We start from the raw sequence: 17,493 nt of genomic DNA, 5'->3' as shown, positions 1-17,493 counted from the left end.
GTGATTTTAAAAGCATTACATTCTTTAAACATAATATTTGTTTACAAACATCTACTCATCTTAAATCTTAAAATGGCAAATTCACATATATTGTAAATGTTAAACATCCCAAAAACATGTTGTTCAGAACTACTGATGAGCAACATGCTACAAATGCAAAAATCCTGATGAAAACATACAGCTAATATACATTTCAGCAACATACCAACATTGTTTAATTTTAAGATTTCAAATGCCTTTTTAAGACTTTTTTTTCAAAGAGATACATGAAAAACAGAATAATCTAAAAGTAAAACCCCAGAGCAACTTGTCTAGTTAAAATTAAACTCTAGTTGAAATGTAACTGCAACTACATTGCCAATTGGCAGCAGCATGAATCACAATAACTATTACACACTCTAATCATGGTTTGGAAGCTGAAGGGCTTTTCCCACCAGTACACAAATCATACTCTAGAATTTACTTTCTGCCAAATATATCTCTTATCAGACACATCACTATGATACAAAGCTCATTGCTTTAACAAAAATGTTATCAGACTAATCTGTTAGTATGCTTCCTTCCAATAACTACAGAAATTTCATGTCGAAAACAGTGAACATAACATGTCGAGAAAAATAATTCCACACAAATTAATAAAAACACTGAACAAGAGCAAACAATCTGGGGGGAAAAAAGTGCTTACATGACTAAAATGGAGAAAACAAACGCCATCTTTATTAAAAAAAAAGAATACAATTTAGATTACAAACACTACATTATCCTGCTTAAACTAAAGAACATAAGAAATTAAAACATTCAAACGTTTATCATTCCTTGTTTTGATTTGTTACTCGACTTTTGAAGTTGACTTTTTTAAACAAAATGTGTGCAAAATGCCAATACTGGATTTCATCATTATGAACAATTTTTTTTTCTCACCTGTAAATGTTCTACTTTTCATCAATCAAAATTCTAATTCTTATTTCGAAACTCTTAACTCTCAGGTGCTCTTCATTTGGGTGCAACACTCGTTATCAGAAGTGACCGGACACCTAAAAATGAAACTTCCTCCATCCCAGTAAAACCAATGCAATTTATTTACTTCAATAATATTTTTTCTTTTTAATTTTGTATTTTGGGAGAATTTGATGTTACTTATTTAATTAAATAATTATATATTAAATAAAAATAATTAATTAATATTTATGCAATATTTATGGTTAATTTTTGCCATTGAAAATAATACAACATTTTTTTTCTCTAATTATTGCAGTATTTGAGATTAATAGAGACTAAGTCAGATTAGAGCCATCTTTTGTGGAAAATTAAATAAAACATTATTTCATGGGTTCACCACTAGATGCTTATAAAGCTCTCTATGGAGAGACTTGTGAATCCTCTAAAAGTTTTTGGACCAAATGACTTACTTTTAAGATGTGGATTTGAATGTATTTTTTAGAAATTCTCAAATAATACTTTTTGCCAAGGTTTATAAAAAATGTTTAAATAAATTTGATGTGAAGTGTACACATTCTTGCATTATTACTACAGTCAAACCTGAATACAGAGAAAGCATTTTGTTGCAGGTAACAATACAATTCAATACAAAAACAGTAATGAACAGTAATGCTTTATCACAGCTTATTATTATTTATAATATGAATTATTATTTTAATATTTTTCATAATAATTATATCAATATATATATATATATATAAATTATAATTATGTTATGTTTTTCACTATTGATGTTTTAGAGGGTCACCCATTCATTGCTGAGCACTTTTTTTTCTGCATCGTGGCCGATTTGTAGAGAATTTTTGTGTTTTTGTCAATTTCCCATTCATTTCCTATGGTCGGTCATTTTTGACCGAAGAGCGAAAGTGACTAATTTTTGTACGACCACTTAGCCTGCTTGAATCATGCCTTCAATTTTTTTGTTGTGTTCACATACCTAATGCCATAAAAGTCACCAAGTTTCGTAACATTCCGATGAAGCTGTGATTTTTTAAAATTCAAAACAGAACGTTTTTTGGTCAGAAGAGCACCTGACGCACTGAATTGCCTCAGTCAGATTAAGACAGATACTGGGTTATCCACTGGAGATGGGTCCTGGGTTGGTAGGGCTTCAGCAGGTCCAGGTATGGTGGAGGCTGATGAATAGCTATGCATGGATTGGTAATCTGACGACAGGTCTGTTGGGTTTGAGAGGATGCTTTCACTGTCACTGCTGGACTGGGACACCATTCCGTACTCGCGCACAGGACAGGCACGCTCTGTGAAATTGGGTTTGAAGCCGTTCTCCAGATCTTTAGGCATGGACAGCCATTTCTGTGTGAAAAAAAAAGATGATATATTCTCACATTCCCCTCTATGAATTAAAAAAACTAATTCAGGGTACATGACTAAAAAAACAAAAAACTGCTTACCTCTATATTGCCATCATAATTGTCAAAAAGGGATGCAAGGTATTGGCTTACATTTCGTCCTGCATTTGGTACCACTGGTATTAAAATTATTCTTAATCTAAGGAACATTAAACATTAGATTAGAGTAAATAAAATACTTATGGACTTTTATTGTGGAAAATTATTAAACATTAAACTAAAATGTTTAAAATGAATGTAAATTAGTTAATAGACAAAAAAATGTATTCAAACCTCTCACTTTGGACCAGCAAGCAGGCGAGTATGACGAGTATTATTGCGCCTCCCACTGTATACAGCACCAGTGTCGTCACAGACATGGGAGCCAGACTCTCTGGGAAAAGAGTTGGCATTACTTTTCATTATTGTTTTCAACTAGCATATTTCCTAAATCTCTGCAAACATTTTATGATACGTTTACGCTTTAGGAAGGTAAAAATGCACACTAAATCCACACTATCTCTAATGCCTTTCCCATCAATCATCATGTTCAGGGTTCTAAATTAACTTTTTTGATCACCAGCCAATGTGGCTGGTAACTTTCTAAAGTTACCAGCCATTTAGAATTTCCACTAGCCAAATTTTTTCCGGTGAAAATAAGAGAAATTATGAGTGCCACTGAATGCATTTGATAATTTTATCAACATTGTTGGCATGAAAAACACATATAAAGTACAATACAACACAGAAAGTGCAAACATTTCATTTCAAGTTTGGGATCTATCTCTATTAGGGATGTGCACGAATATTCGAATTTTCGCTCTGTAATTATTATTAAAAAAATAAAATACTAATACTAATACTTTTTTTCTTCAATTTTTTTCGCAGTTATAATTAAATGCACTGGGTGGAGCATTTAACAAGTGGATTGTGTTTTTGATCACATAATGTCGTTGTCTGCCTCGCGAAGTTTGGAATTACTTAGATGAAAATGATAGCCTATTACAAAATGGAATTACGTTTAATCAATTATTAATTAGTATTATAATCATAATATCACCACCACAATGAGAAATCACATGAAATCCAAAGAAACAGCAGTCGACTGAGGAAGCAGCTGTCCATCACTGCATTAACGACTGCAGGTCAGCAGCTGTACCCCGATATCTTCTGGTAGCAAAATGATTTTGACATATGCTTCCTTTAAGTTTCGTTGAGGGAGACAGGTTTAAGAACAGAAAACGCAAAGTGCTGTTACTTCACTTTGCACACACACAGGCGCGCGCGTCTCTGCCACGCCTGTGTGTCAGCGCAGCGCGTTTTCTCACTCGAGCATGTGGATATTATTGTTTTTCTCAACATGAACGTGAAACAATATAAACACGATAATCATATGCTGACTCGAGTATGTAGGCTACGTTCTGTACGATAACTGCGCAGTCTGCTTCTTTTTTTTTTTTGCGTTTTTTCCCCGTTTGCGCTGCCTGAGCTTAAATGCTTTTGTTGTTTATATATTTTGTTTACACATATTGTTTAATGTTTTCAACTAAAAGAAAACCTTAAGATATATAGTAAGCTTGTTGTGTATAGGCTATAATTGCCTAATGTATAAGCTTGTAAGAAATAATGACAAAAACCTTAAACTTAAAAAAAAATATAGCTGCGAGCAGCGATTACGGGCCCAAGCCGGTGGCACCGCAACCCCGGTGCCTTTAGTTACCTAAAGGCACCGGGGTGGCGGTGCCGCCGGCTTTGGCCCTTCATCGCTGCTCGCAGCTATATTTATATATATATATATATATATATATATATATATATATATATATATATATATAAAAAGCCGGTGGCACCGCCACCCTGGTGCCTTTAGGGTTATTGTGCACGACGTGACACAAAATATCTGCTCGCTATCTGCCGAACGGCTCTGGTAGTTCCGCTTCAGCACTGATGATGTTGTAGAAATAGTGCGCTCTGGTTGGTCTGGATTATTCTGGATTTTTTATTTTATACAGAAATAAGTTATTTATAATTCAGATGAGAATAAAGTTAGTGTTGATTAAAATGAAGGAAAACAAATATATTGATCTGAAATATAGCACATTAATTTTAAATGTATTTAGGTTCAATTACCAAACATACAATCTTAATTTAATTTAAAGCAAACAATACATTTAAAATATATGGGTTGTATGCACTTTTTTTTATATAAAAAAAAGATATATATCCAAAAAGACAAGGCCTTAAAGGGTTAAACTCTTGTCACTGTAACAGACGCAATCTCTCTCTCTCTCTCTCTCTCTCTCTCTCTCTCTCTCTCTCTCTCTCTCTCTCTCTCTCTCTCTCTCTCTCTCTCTCTCTCTCTCTCTCTCTCTCACACACACACACACACACACACACACACACGTCAAGTCACTTACATTTTAGATGCAATATTGAATAAGCAGAAAAATCGGATTTTCTGCTCTGAAAATATAAATAAGCATAAAAATTGAATAAGCACTTTGAATATTCTAAACAGAATAAGCACTAGTCGCTAATGAATAAGTACTAGTACTTAATGGAATAGATACTAGTATCTAAAAAATAAGTACTAGTAGCATGAAAATAGAGACTAGTAGGTTAAAATGATTAAATGTTAAAACGGCTTGCCATATTGGCTCAGAGAGAGAGAGAGAGAGAGAGAAAATGACCTTTTAGATACTAGTACCTATTAATAGATACTAGTATTTATTCAATAAATACTAGTACTAAGTCATTAGATACTAGTACATATTAAATAGATACCAGTACTTATTCATTAGCTACTAATACGTATTCAAAAGAATATCTAAAGAATAAGCACTAGTATCTAAAGAATAGGCACTAGTACTAAAGAATAAGCACTAGTCCCAAATGAATAAGTACTAGTACTTAATGGAATAGATACTAGTATCTAAAAAATAAGTACTAGTAGCATGAAAATAGAGACTAGTAGGTTAAAATGATTAAATGTTAAAGCGGCTTGCCATATTGGCTCAGAGAGAGAGAGAGAAAATGACCATATTCAAACCACAATATCTGACTTTCTGAGGGTCGGAGCTAATTACTTTAAATTAGAAAGTTGTTCGGCTTGAGGAGAAGAATATACACGCTGAGTTTTGTAACTGTAGGTAAAACTAACTAAGTTATAACACACTTTATATGTCCTTTTTTAGTCATGAAAATTAATTTCCTCTCCGTGGCCAAACCGTTCGAGATATCAAAAATCTGTCCACAATTTAGCATCCTTAATGTCTTGACTTCATGCACACCGAGTTTGGCAATGATTGAATGAATTGCCTAGGAGTAGTACTTCAAATTCCACAGCAAGCGTTTTCCAAACAACCCATAATAGCCGATTTCCTGTTGGGCTGGCGTAAAACTTGACCAGGGGAAAGATGTTCGGCCCGATGAGATCTATATGTGTACTAAGTTTCATATTAATTCATGCAAGCGTGTTGGATATATGGACCAAATTGTTGGACCCCGTTCAAGGGGGCGCTGTTGAGCCCCCCTGCCACGCCCGGGTACCAGCTTCAGCCCGGCCCTGATGGCTGTGGGCTCTGACCTGTGTGCAAAGTTTCAATAGTTTTTGAGCACGTTAAGAGCCCCAAAAGCCCCTGAAACCTTGAACTCCATTAAAAGCAATAGACAAATCCCTCACACACAGAGACGAAGAGAGAGGGAGAGAAAATTCTCAGGGTTGTATGCTATTTTTTTATATATAAAAAGATATATATCCAAAAAGACAAGGCCTAAACTTTAACAAGGGTTAAACAATCACTGTAACAGACACAATCACACACACACACACACACACACACACACACACACACACACACACACACACGTCAAATCACTTACATTTTAGATGCAATATTGACTTTTTTTCTGTTTCAGCAGCGAAAATAGTTAAACAAAGATCACAGCAGAACCATCGAGCATCTCACAGCAACGCGTTCTCATTACTGAATGATTCAGCATTTTGAACGAATCGGTTGACTCAAAGATTCAACGACCAATCCATAATCTGTTTCATTCATGAATGACTCAGCCGTTCGAACGAATCGTTTGAACGAATGAATCAATGACTCGCTCATTAAGACGGTCGCCTGGCGACACCTAATGACGGTTTAGTGATATGTTTAAAAGTATCATTCTTTCCAACGATTGTTAATTAACTCATATTTGAAACATAAGCTATATATATATATATATATATATATATATATATATATATATATATATATATATATATATATGTATATATATATATATATACACACATATGTATACACAAAAATAAAATAAAAACACATTTGAAGCGTGTTTGCTTACTAAATTGTGAGCTGAACGAAAGTTGCAGAAAAGATCAGCAACAGGAGTCAAAATTCATTAATCACGAGAGTGAAGAGCTGACTGAAAAAAATGATGATGGAATATTTTGTGTAAAAGCGCCTATTTAAGCGAATCTGTCATTTACTCATTTGTTGTTGTGTATTACCTGAAAACCGGAAACAATCGGCCCCCGATATGGTGCTAATTTTAAAGTGACACTAAAAAGTATGCGGCTGCACTGGCATTCATAACGGTGCGCGTCCATGGCGACGAGCAAGCAGAACAGAGCGAACGTTTTTTCATTTCCACTTCCATAGAAATTCATTCGAGCGCACTGCGAGCGCCACCACTATGTCCGTGCGGATGTCCTTACTTTACTTTCACTTTTATATTAGCGATTTAAAAGGCCTCGCTGGTGTCTAACGTCGATTAACCGGTGGGAAAAGATCCTCACAGCCACATACCTAATATATTTATATTTAATTACAATAGCCATACCTGATAAAAAAGTTTTATGTACTGAGTTGATATCATTTTGGACACAAGAGGGCAGTATAGCCCTTTGTATTACTTGATGTATTTATTTTTTAACTGAATAGCACATTCTGGCTGTTTTTAAACTTGTACATTATTCTTAAATTGAAAACAAGAATAAAATGGGGTTAGTTCTGATATTTGTGTAATTTTATCTAGAAATAAATGGTGTATAATTAATTTTTTAGAAGATATGAGGCTTTTAGTGTTTACTTTTTTGACATGACTTTAATCCCTCGCCATAGCAAAACAATTTGAGATAGCCATTCACAATTTAGCTTCTTTAATGTATTTTCATCATGTTGAAAAAGTTTGGTGGGAATTGAATAAACCACTTAAGAGGAGTGGGTAAAAAATCAGAGGCTTTTTTAGCCAAAAATCCACATTCAGACAAAAATATCTGACTTTCTGTTGATCCGAGCTAATTACGGTAAATTAGAAAGTTGTCCGGCTCGAAGAGTACAATATACATATCGAGTTTTATTACTGTAGATAAAACTAACCCCCCCCCTTTTGTCAAAAGCATTTAGGAAGTGACACACTTCCTGCTGCCATTTGGTGGCGCTATAACTTTGACTCACAATAGTCACATCCATGTGATCGGGCTCTTACAACGAACACACTGTTGAAGTTTCATCAAGATCAGTTAATGTATGCAGTAGTTATGACACACTTCCTGTTTCACGTTTCTCGCCATAATTTTGTTTCCTCGCCACGGCCAAACCGTTCGAGATATCAAAAATCCCCTCGCAAACTTTCATCCTCAATGTCTTGACTTCATGCTGACCGAGTTTCGTGCCGTTTGTTTGAATTCTCTAGGAGGAGTATTTCACATTCCATTGCGTGTGTTTTACCAACAACCCTAAATAGCCGACTTCCTGTTGGGCTGGGGTAAAAAGTAAGAGTGTGAAGTATATATGAAACGAGGAGATCTACATGTGTACCGAGTTTCATATTATTACATGCAAGCGTGTTTGATTTATGGACCATGTTTTCGGACCCCGTTCCAGGGGGCGCTGTCGAGCCCCCCTGCCACGCCCGGGTACCATCTTCAGCCCGGCCCTGATGGCCGCGGGTTCTGACATGTGTGCAAAGTTTCAGGAGTTTTTGAGCATGTTAAGGCCTCCAAAAGTGTCCAAAAGGTAGCAGAAAAATAATAATAATAATAATAATAATAATAATAATAATAATAATAATAATAATAAATAATCCTAAGGAAAACAATAGGCCCTTTGGGCTTGGGCCCTAATAATGTAGGCTATCTCTCGTTAAACGACATTTAAATTTAAACCCAGAAGTCTGTCCCAACCACCGCCGCATTTAGTTTAATCTTAACTTTTTACTTTAGCTACTTTACTAGCTCCCTCCTCTTTCAGTCTGCTCCCTGCTCTGGCTCGTTCTTCATCTTCCTTGTGTTTTCTGGTGGATGGACGCGTACGCTCCGTTTGTTTCCATGATCATTTCTCGCGCTGGTTTCACTGCAAACTGCGCGCAGCCAATGGGCGTATGAAACGTCATCACGTAGCATTACGGCACAGTGTTTATGGGAAATGTAGGAAGTACTGCCAGGGGGATAAATGACCGAGAACAGAACCTTATGCATCACCGGCCAAACTGGCTAGTAAGTTTTTATTAACACCTGCCAAAATGAATTTTAACCCGCATTTGGCGGGTTGGCGGGTGTTAATTTAGAACCCTGATCATGTTCATGAATTCAAATGCCCTGAAATCGTGAGATGTTAATTTAATTATATATTAAATATAATTTGGAAGTAAAACAAAGTGCTGCACATTTTATTGTTGCTGAGATGGGTATGTGTATTTTGTAAAACGTTTGCAACCGCTTTTTATCACATTATAACAAGCTTTTGTAAGCCGTTCCTACAATGTACTAAATTGTCATTTGTCACATAGAGACTACTGAACAGACATTTAGAACTTTACTTTAAAGCACTGAACATTAAAATGAGGAAATAAAGCTGTAAATAAAGGGTGTGTTCACACTTGTAGTTCGGTTCACTTGGTTTGTTTTGTCAGGACCAAAAAAACCCATGTAGTCCTGGTTAGCTTAGCGTTCCCATTGGCATTTTTAACACCGAACTTAAAGATACCGAACCTAAAGGCATAGGGTCTGATTGGTCGGCTTTTATGACGTATATTTCTAGACAGAACTTGCAGAACATCCAAAACAATACTGTGTGAAAATTCAAGGAGTTATGTGAGGAAAGGTTATCTGGAGAGCTTAGAGATATGGATATTAATAGACAGTATAGTAGCTTCCAGGAAAGAAGGGTGGCGAATGAAACTCTTCCTAAGAGTTCTGGAAAAAGGAGAAGGAAAGCGGTTCCATGGTGGACAGAGGAATGCAGAGAATATGTAAGAGGTAGGAATAGGGCCTTCAGGTAATTGAGACGGACTCATAATTATGAGCATGTGTTACAATATAAGAGAACTCAAGCATTAGTAAAAAAAAGACAATACGCAAGGTTGAGAGTAATTATTGGAGTGAGTTATGCAGCTCAATAGTTAGAATAACACCCGTGGGAGAAGTATGGGGGATGATAAGTTAGATGGGTGGCGTAAGGAGGGAATGGGACTACCCTGTACTGGTCAATGGGAAGAAGGCAGTGACAGACAAGGAGAAAGCAGAGATGATGGCAAAAGCTTTTGTAGCATTAAGTGTACCTTTTTCTAAGGCAGAGATGGAGAGAGTGATTACCAGTGCAGGGATGGCATCACCAGGAGGAGATTTGTTATCATGTTGTCTTTTATGGGTGAGATAGCATTGGGAAGACTGCTTAGACTATACTGTCGCATCTTGTGACATCATGTCATGTGTTTGGTTTGTTTACATGTCTTTGGTCCGTGTATATAGCGTTCATATTTCATTACAACCGTACCAGAGTTAGTTTGGAAGCAGGCTCTGCTTGTTTTGTTTCACAACAGGGTTCGCACAAGCGTTCCCACTCATTCAAATTAACTGCACACACCAGGGTTCATTTTAATCCAACCAAACATGCCAAGTGTGAACGTGCCCCATCAGGTAGTCAAGTTCTTGATGCCCATTTGAACACTTTCTTGGGCCAAACACAGGAAATACGTCATGCAAGTAGACAAGTTGTTGAGTGGAATGACTGCAAGTGTGGGTATTGGTACTCTCTGCCATAAGGTGGAAACGGTGAGAGACTCCGTCTTTAATGAATAAACCCTGAAATCTCATCCACATGTATATCAATCATCCGAAGTGAAGAAAGTGATTGTGGAAGGATTTTATGACAAATACCTCACGTTCTAACATGTAAATCCATAAAAAGCATCCAATCCGATAAAGCATAACAGAAGATACGAAAATTACAAGATACTTGTGCGCTGCAGTGCGTTGCGATTGTGCGAAAGCAGAGAGAACTGTTTTGATTGGCTGCTATTATGAAAAATTGATCTGTCGTGTCACGCCCACTGATCTATGTAAAGAAGAACATATATGTAGGTAGGCATATATAGATCAGTGAGATAAGATGTGATAAGTTCGTGCTGCGTCGGTACCTGTGTCGTTGGTCTTGTACACAGACTCACTCCAGTCGCTCCAAAACTTGGACTCTCCGCAGGATGATGAGATTCGAGCCCTGACCTGGAACTCATACCGTTTTTTGGAGGGAAAAGACAAAACGAAGGAACTCCTGCTGCCCGGAGAGGTGTTCTGGAGAGAGAGAGAGCTGTTAACTGTGCCGCGTTTTGTGTCTGGTTATCAGACGACCACAAGGTGAAAAGGTGAATATTTTATTTTTAGTCATTTTATTTGTTTATTTAATAGTTGCATAAAGGCAATATCAAATCCCAATCTTGCTGTTTGTCTGAATATCTGCACGAGCTTCTCATAATAAATTAAGATGCTATGAAAGGCTGTATTAAATAAATATAAAATGTGCACATGCTTCAAATGCAGCTCATCCAATCAGAATTTATTTTTTATAATACTAATTTTATACCTTCCAGTTGTTGTCTGTCCTGTGACGAACTTCACTCTCAATACAGCTGTCATCATTGGTGACATTCCAGTACAGCCACAGTTCAGTATCTTTTCTCTCCACCAGAGACAGGTTGAACGGAGGGTTAAGCTTCACTGATTAGCAACACAGTATAACATATCAATCCATCAACCAGTTATTTCCATACAGTTGTTGTAAAGTTGTAAGAAATATGAATAACTTTTCATACCATATTCTTTTAGAGAATGGCTCTGCTCTGTCACCAAACTGCCGTTGTCACTGTACAGCCATGTGTTCAACGAATTAAACCTTTGTGTTTTTTTGTAGGGAAACGCGCAGCCCATATTAACACTGTTAATCTTGTGATATGTAGAACAATCCAGAATTTTGTGATGTGAAAAGCTAAGAGAAATCAAAAGAAAATTGTTTGTCTTGATATTTTCATCCAAAATTATAGGTTTTTCTTTTTTGTTCAACATACGCACCTGCTCTTGAAACTGTAATTGTACTTGAGCCCAAGCTCACTCCATGTGCAGTTAACATAGTCCAGATTTATGATAAGGCAGTTTATTTCTGGGTAAAGATGAGAGAAACAGTATAGTAAACACACCTTGGGTATACTTTGTAGAACCTTAATTTATTTTCAAACTCCTGAGGTAAAAAAAAAAAGAAAAAAGAAAAAAAGTACAGCTTGTAATGCATATTGTTTGTCAGTAGAGGATGCTCAGCATCAGGGGTCTCATTTCTAAAACTGTGTGTAGGATCCTTACTTAAAGTGTATGCGCCCGAAAGCCAAAAATGGTGTACACCAAAAAATATTCATGCTTTGTCCAAATACCCACACTTGCGGTTGCGGCCTTTGCACTTGACCACTTGTCTACTTGCATGACCCAAGTGTTCAAGTAGGCTTAAAGACTGCAAGTGTGTGTAGAACTTTTGATTACTCGATGGCACACTTATTGTCTTGAAAAAAATGCAAGTGTTTACAGAGCTTTTATTTATTATATTTTTAATACTTTGCATTTCAGTCTGTTCAGTAGTCGCTATGTAACTAACAGAAGACACATTTAAAATTGTGGTGCTTCTAATTTGTGATAAAAACAGTTGCAAATGTTATACAAAATTGGCATACATACCATAGGCCTACTCATCTTTGCATCAACGAAATGTACAACGCTTAATGTTTTTACTACCAAATTATATGTATCTAATTAATTTAACTTAGGCTACAGTGGAATGTTTTCCTCGACATCTCGCGATTTCGGGGCACATGAGTTTCCGGACATAATGCATGATGGGATACGCAATTAGCCTCGAATACCGCTCCAAAGTGTAGTGTGCAATACTGTGCATTAAGGGCACTACACTGCACTTTGGCATTTTTAAAACATGGGGCAGTCTTGCGCACTAACTTCCTGTCTCGTAGACGCGCTCTCAAGTGGCCAAGACCGCAAGTGTGGGTATTTGGTATTTGGACAATCCGACTTATAAAACCGTGCGTACGCCAGAACCTGCGCAAAATTCCTTTTATAAATTCCAGTCAGCGGAAGATTGTGCGCACATGCGTCTCTTCCCCGAAATAACTATGGAGCTCACAACGCCTAGTTTTACTCATAGACTGTAAAAAAAAAAAAAAAAAAGTTTTACTCTGCATATCCTCATCTGCATATAATTTACATAATGCATATTCATTCACGTGATACCATGTTTAACGGTACAAGACATAAGGAAAATATGAGATGTGCCGCCACATTACATTGCTAAAAACCATTTTATAGGCTATCATTGCCTTGTTTTTGAATAAATAAATAAAATAGTATAAAATATATATAAACTAATTTCAGAGAAAGTTTTTCTCAATCTTTTCCACAGGCCAAATAGTATTTTTAATTGATTTATATTTTTAATTGAAACAGATAGGCCTTAATTGTGTATTATTTGCGCGAAAAAAAAAAATTCTCAAACAATCTTCTATTATCATGGTAAGCAATCCTCTCTATAGTTAAAACATTAAAACACAGCATGCCACAGACTTCAAAAAGTTCAAAAGCAGTGCATTGCATCCACTACAAATATTTCTATTTATTAGAATATAAAAATGTTGTAACTTCTCAGTAATGATTTAATGTTATTTAAGTGCTTAACTCCATTAATGAGATGGCATATTTTATCTAAATGTGTATATCAGATATAAAACCTAGTTTAAATCCTTATTTTATTTATTTAAACTGTTATTGTGAACATGCACCGTATTTATGATTAGGACTCATAATGAAGATTTACGTTTTTTCCTTCATCTGCCGTTAGATACTAAACGGCCCAACACACTCTGTAGCGCGGACATTTAAAACAGGATGGATGTTTTCTTCAAGTAGATTAGGTGAGTGAAATTATATTTGTATTATCTTGCGGTATATATGTGCAGTGGCGGATTAAGACTCACTGACACATTTACTATGCAAGGATTGTCACGGAGAGTAACACATACCACACCCCAGTTCTAAGCTACAATTTTATTTTATTTTTTGTTTTAATTTTATGTTTATGTTTGGTTTATGTTTCAAAAAACGAATGTCTTATCATTAAGGGAATTCAAGGAAAAACAAGTTTTGACTGTAGTTAAATATTGTCAATGTTTGCCTTGTTGTTCTGTAAAATTCATATTGTGAAAAGACAATAAAATATAAATGAAAAAAAAAAAAAGACTCACTGACACCAAGAGTGACCACCCCACCCCCAATAATAATACATTCAGTTACTATTACTATTATTACAACTTTTATTTCCAACCAAAATCCAACGTCTGTCCGACGTCGGGTTCTGACGCCAACCTAACTTTCATTTCCAACCTGAACGCAACATCAGACTGACGTCAACATCCGACATCGGACAGAGGTTGGATTTTGGTTGGAAATGAAAGTTGTAATAATAATAATAACTGCATGTATTATCTGACGTCAACCCAACTTTCCAACCAAAATCCACTTTCCGACGTTGGATGTTGACGTCAGTCTGAAGTTGGATGTTGACGTCAACCCAACTTTCGGCACTGACACCTAGAGTGCTAGCCTGGTTAAAACCAGACCATTCTCAGTTGTAACTGAGTTATGGACTGGCAAAGTGTCATAGACAAATCATTTCCAGAGGGGCGTCACCAACGGACGTCGCGGATAGACCTAAAACCAATAAGAGCGATAAAGGAGATGACGTATGCAGAGCGGCGGAGAATCTCCGAGTGTTGTCCTTTGCTCGGTTTTTAACAAAAAGGAAACGTTCAAATCGCTTAAAACAGACGCGATAGCTGATTCGAATGAGTGATGTTCGACGGCGGCATCCATCTTTGTAATGTAGGCTACAAAATCTGCTTCGAAATCCCAGCGCTGTCGTCATCGTGTAAAGCCCGCCCCAACGTTTCTGATTGGTGCCGCGATTTCAACGGATTGGAAATGGGCTTGAATGAGCTCTTTGCCAGATTAACTTTCAGAGCAAATCTAAATTTGCCGGAAGTTGTCTGGGTTTTCCCAGGCTACTAGAGTGCCGCCATTGGCGTTGAAATGAAATGCGTGAAGTAGTGTGAATCAGGCGGTAGATCCCGCGTCCACAAAAAAAAAAAAAACTTTCAACAAAACATTCAGGGAATTTAGAACGTTTTGATGAAAGGGTATATAGGCCTAGGCTAGAAAAACGTTTGAGAATGATTCCCCCCCCCCCCTGGACGTGGTTCCCCTGGGCACTTGCCCAGTTGCCCATATGGTTAATCCGTATATGTTTAATTTTCTTTAAATTTTCTATCTAAAAGTGACCAACAAGTAATTTAACTCCAGCTCCGTTTGTAAGCATGGGTCAGAGTTTGCGTGCAGGTGCGCAAATTTTCCCGTGAAGTTTGTGTTTTATAAATCCCAACTTATGCGTCGGAAGTGGCATACGCCTCTTTCAGGGCCTGTTTTGTGCAACGGTTATAAATGAGGCCCCAGAGGACCAGACAGGACACGTAGCCTAAACATACAGGAAATATGTTTTTTTTTAGTCAAAAACACTATTTTATACAATCTTACTGATTAAAATTAATAGTAAAATCATATGTCTTGCATAAGAATTCTTAGAATATTTTAATTCAGTCATTTGTTTAAAAAACTGAACAGAAAAGGTTGTAAGCTCATGTTGCGTGTACACATCATGGCAGATCAGACATTTTGGAAAGCAATCGTCTGCCCATTTTGTCAACTTCTCAGCGAAAGCTTGCTGAAGAATTTCACAATTTCCTAAGTAGTACTGAATGGTCACCTCTTCTGATGAAATAATCTCTGTGGCCAGACTTTTTAGGCCCTTTATATGTTAACATATTATACTTTAACATCTTAATTGTTTTACAACCACACTACTTCCGTAGTTTTAAAATGCATATAAAACCACAAAATGGGGAGGAAATTAATAAAAAGACGACGCACCCTACCCTGAAATTACTTTTGTAAACCTTGTGTTTTATATACTTTGTGTTATATGTTTTGTAAAGGCAACATAATGTAAAATATAATCAATGAAGAAAAAACAATATTTTATTTTCAAAATAGCAGTTATACCATACTCACTCGGTTCCGATGATGCTGAAAATGCAAATGAAGGAATATTCCAAAGGAAAAGACTGACTAATAATATCATCTTGGACAGGTTTACATAACTCACTTGTTTTGTGTCTGTTTCTATCTTCCCTGTTCTGCTCTAAACGTATCCGCTCTTTGTGGGCTGACATATGTATTTCCTGTTCATCACCAGAAACCACTTTTTTGCTCAATGCCTGTTATGAAAAGATCTGAATGCTAAATTTGTGTATAAAAGAAAATAGGAATTAGATTTTAACTTATTTTATTTTTTATTACAGTTCACTTTTACATAAAAACACACTGTTATCAAAAACCTAAAGCAATACTAAAATGTATAAGGAATAAATATATATTCTGATCTTTAGTTACATGTAGACATTATATATAACAATCAAGTACAACAAAATAAATGTTTCACATCACAATTCACATTGTAAACAAACTTTGCACTTCCGTGCTATCATACAATTGGCTACAATATCTTTATTTCAGTGGGGAAATTTACTGTACTGAAGAAGATAAACCATTATATGTTTGCATCATATGTAAGAGATGCTATGATACATTTTGATTGTTTTAGTGTGCATATTTTTATATTTATATGGTACATCAATATCAAGTAACTTGCATACAAGATCTATGTGCCAAAAAATTGGGGATTTATAAATGTAAATTTACTGATTTAGAAATCTAATTCTCATCATGGCAACCTTCCCACACAAATACTGACTTTAAACCAGCACCCAATTCAGAGGTTGCGTTAACAAAAAAAATTCCACCATTTACAGATTTGTACAAGATTCTGAGTGCTTTCTGTCATTTTGCTCTACTACATGGAATTAGACTAAAAGTTGTTGCGAAATCAATCTTGAGTCAACAAGATTGTATAGAAGTACCACCATGTTACAGTTCACTGATGGATAAAAATAGAACATGACAGAAAATGTACATTATTTATATAATTTACCATTGACATAAATCAAAATGACACGTGCCTGAGCCCTTAAAGCTGCAGTCTGCAGTTTTTCCTCTTTGTCGCCATCTCTGTTCGAAATCTGCAATTGCAGTCATTCGCGGAATTATCAACTTTACGTGAGTTGTACCTCGGCACGGCACAGTGCCGTTTTGAGGAGAATGTGCAGTTGTCAGTCACCGCGCGGTGTGGATACTCTCATTCGGAATCACAGATTCTACTTTTTGGAAGTATGACCAACATAAGAATTTTCACCCTAAAATGTCATCTGAACATGTAAGTAACATCCACTTTTGTTCTTCTGACCAACTAACTGAAAAAAGCATTGCAGTAAATCGCACTGATTAAATCTAACGATCGATTATCATATCACGTCAAACCGTGCAAATTATACTTTGTTCTAAAATTGTTAATGTTAACAACACCAGCATTGCGTGACTACATTTAATGCCCTTCAGATATTTATACTTGTTTTCGCATGGGCCCGGTTGCAGTCTCTTTTTCCAAACTCAGTCCAAAGTCTTTTGCATTTTACAGCGGGTGAATCTCTAGTTGTCACTGGTGATTGTCGTTTGAACCTTTCTGGATCCGCCATCAAATTAATACGTTTAATTGTATCAAGTGCTGTGAGAAAAGGCTATAAATCTCCACCTCCAGCATCCTCACACGCAATATAGCTTATACTAGCCGAGACT

General features: G+C 36.3%; 1 protein-coding gene across 1 annotated transcript; it reads right to left on the bottom strand.

Annotated features, from left to right (window-relative positions):
- Positions 1-1,740: 1,740 nt before the first annotated feature.
- On the bottom strand, positions 1,741-15,950 carry LOC130105531 (cytokine receptor common subunit gamma-like). Its single transcript, XM_056271553.1, has 8 exons — positions 15,814-15,950; positions 11,710-11,797; positions 11,454-11,626; positions 11,225-11,358; positions 10,782-10,935; positions 2,643-2,742; positions 2,412-2,508; positions 1,741-2,313 (listed from the first exon to the last, which is right to left on the bottom strand). The coding sequence occupies exons 1-8, from the start codon at positions 15,881-15,883 to the stop codon at positions 2,053-2,055; spliced, it is 1,077 nt and encodes a 358-aa protein (XP_056127528.1). The 5' UTR covers positions 15,884-15,950; the 3' UTR covers positions 1,741-2,052.
- Between the last annotated feature and the right edge of the window lie 1,543 nt (positions 15,951-17,493).

This window comes from Rhinichthys klamathensis, unplaced genomic scaffold, assembly GCF_029890125.1.
Source record: "Rhinichthys klamathensis goyatoka isolate OS25496 unplaced genomic scaffold, OSU_Roscu_1.1 h1tg000321l_1, whole genome shotgun sequence".
NCBI lineage: Eukaryota > Metazoa > Chordata > Actinopteri > Cypriniformes > Leuciscidae > Rhinichthys > Rhinichthys klamathensis.
The sequence above is the reverse complement of the archived record's forward strand: the minus strand, read 5'-3'. Positions and strand labels throughout refer to the sequence as shown.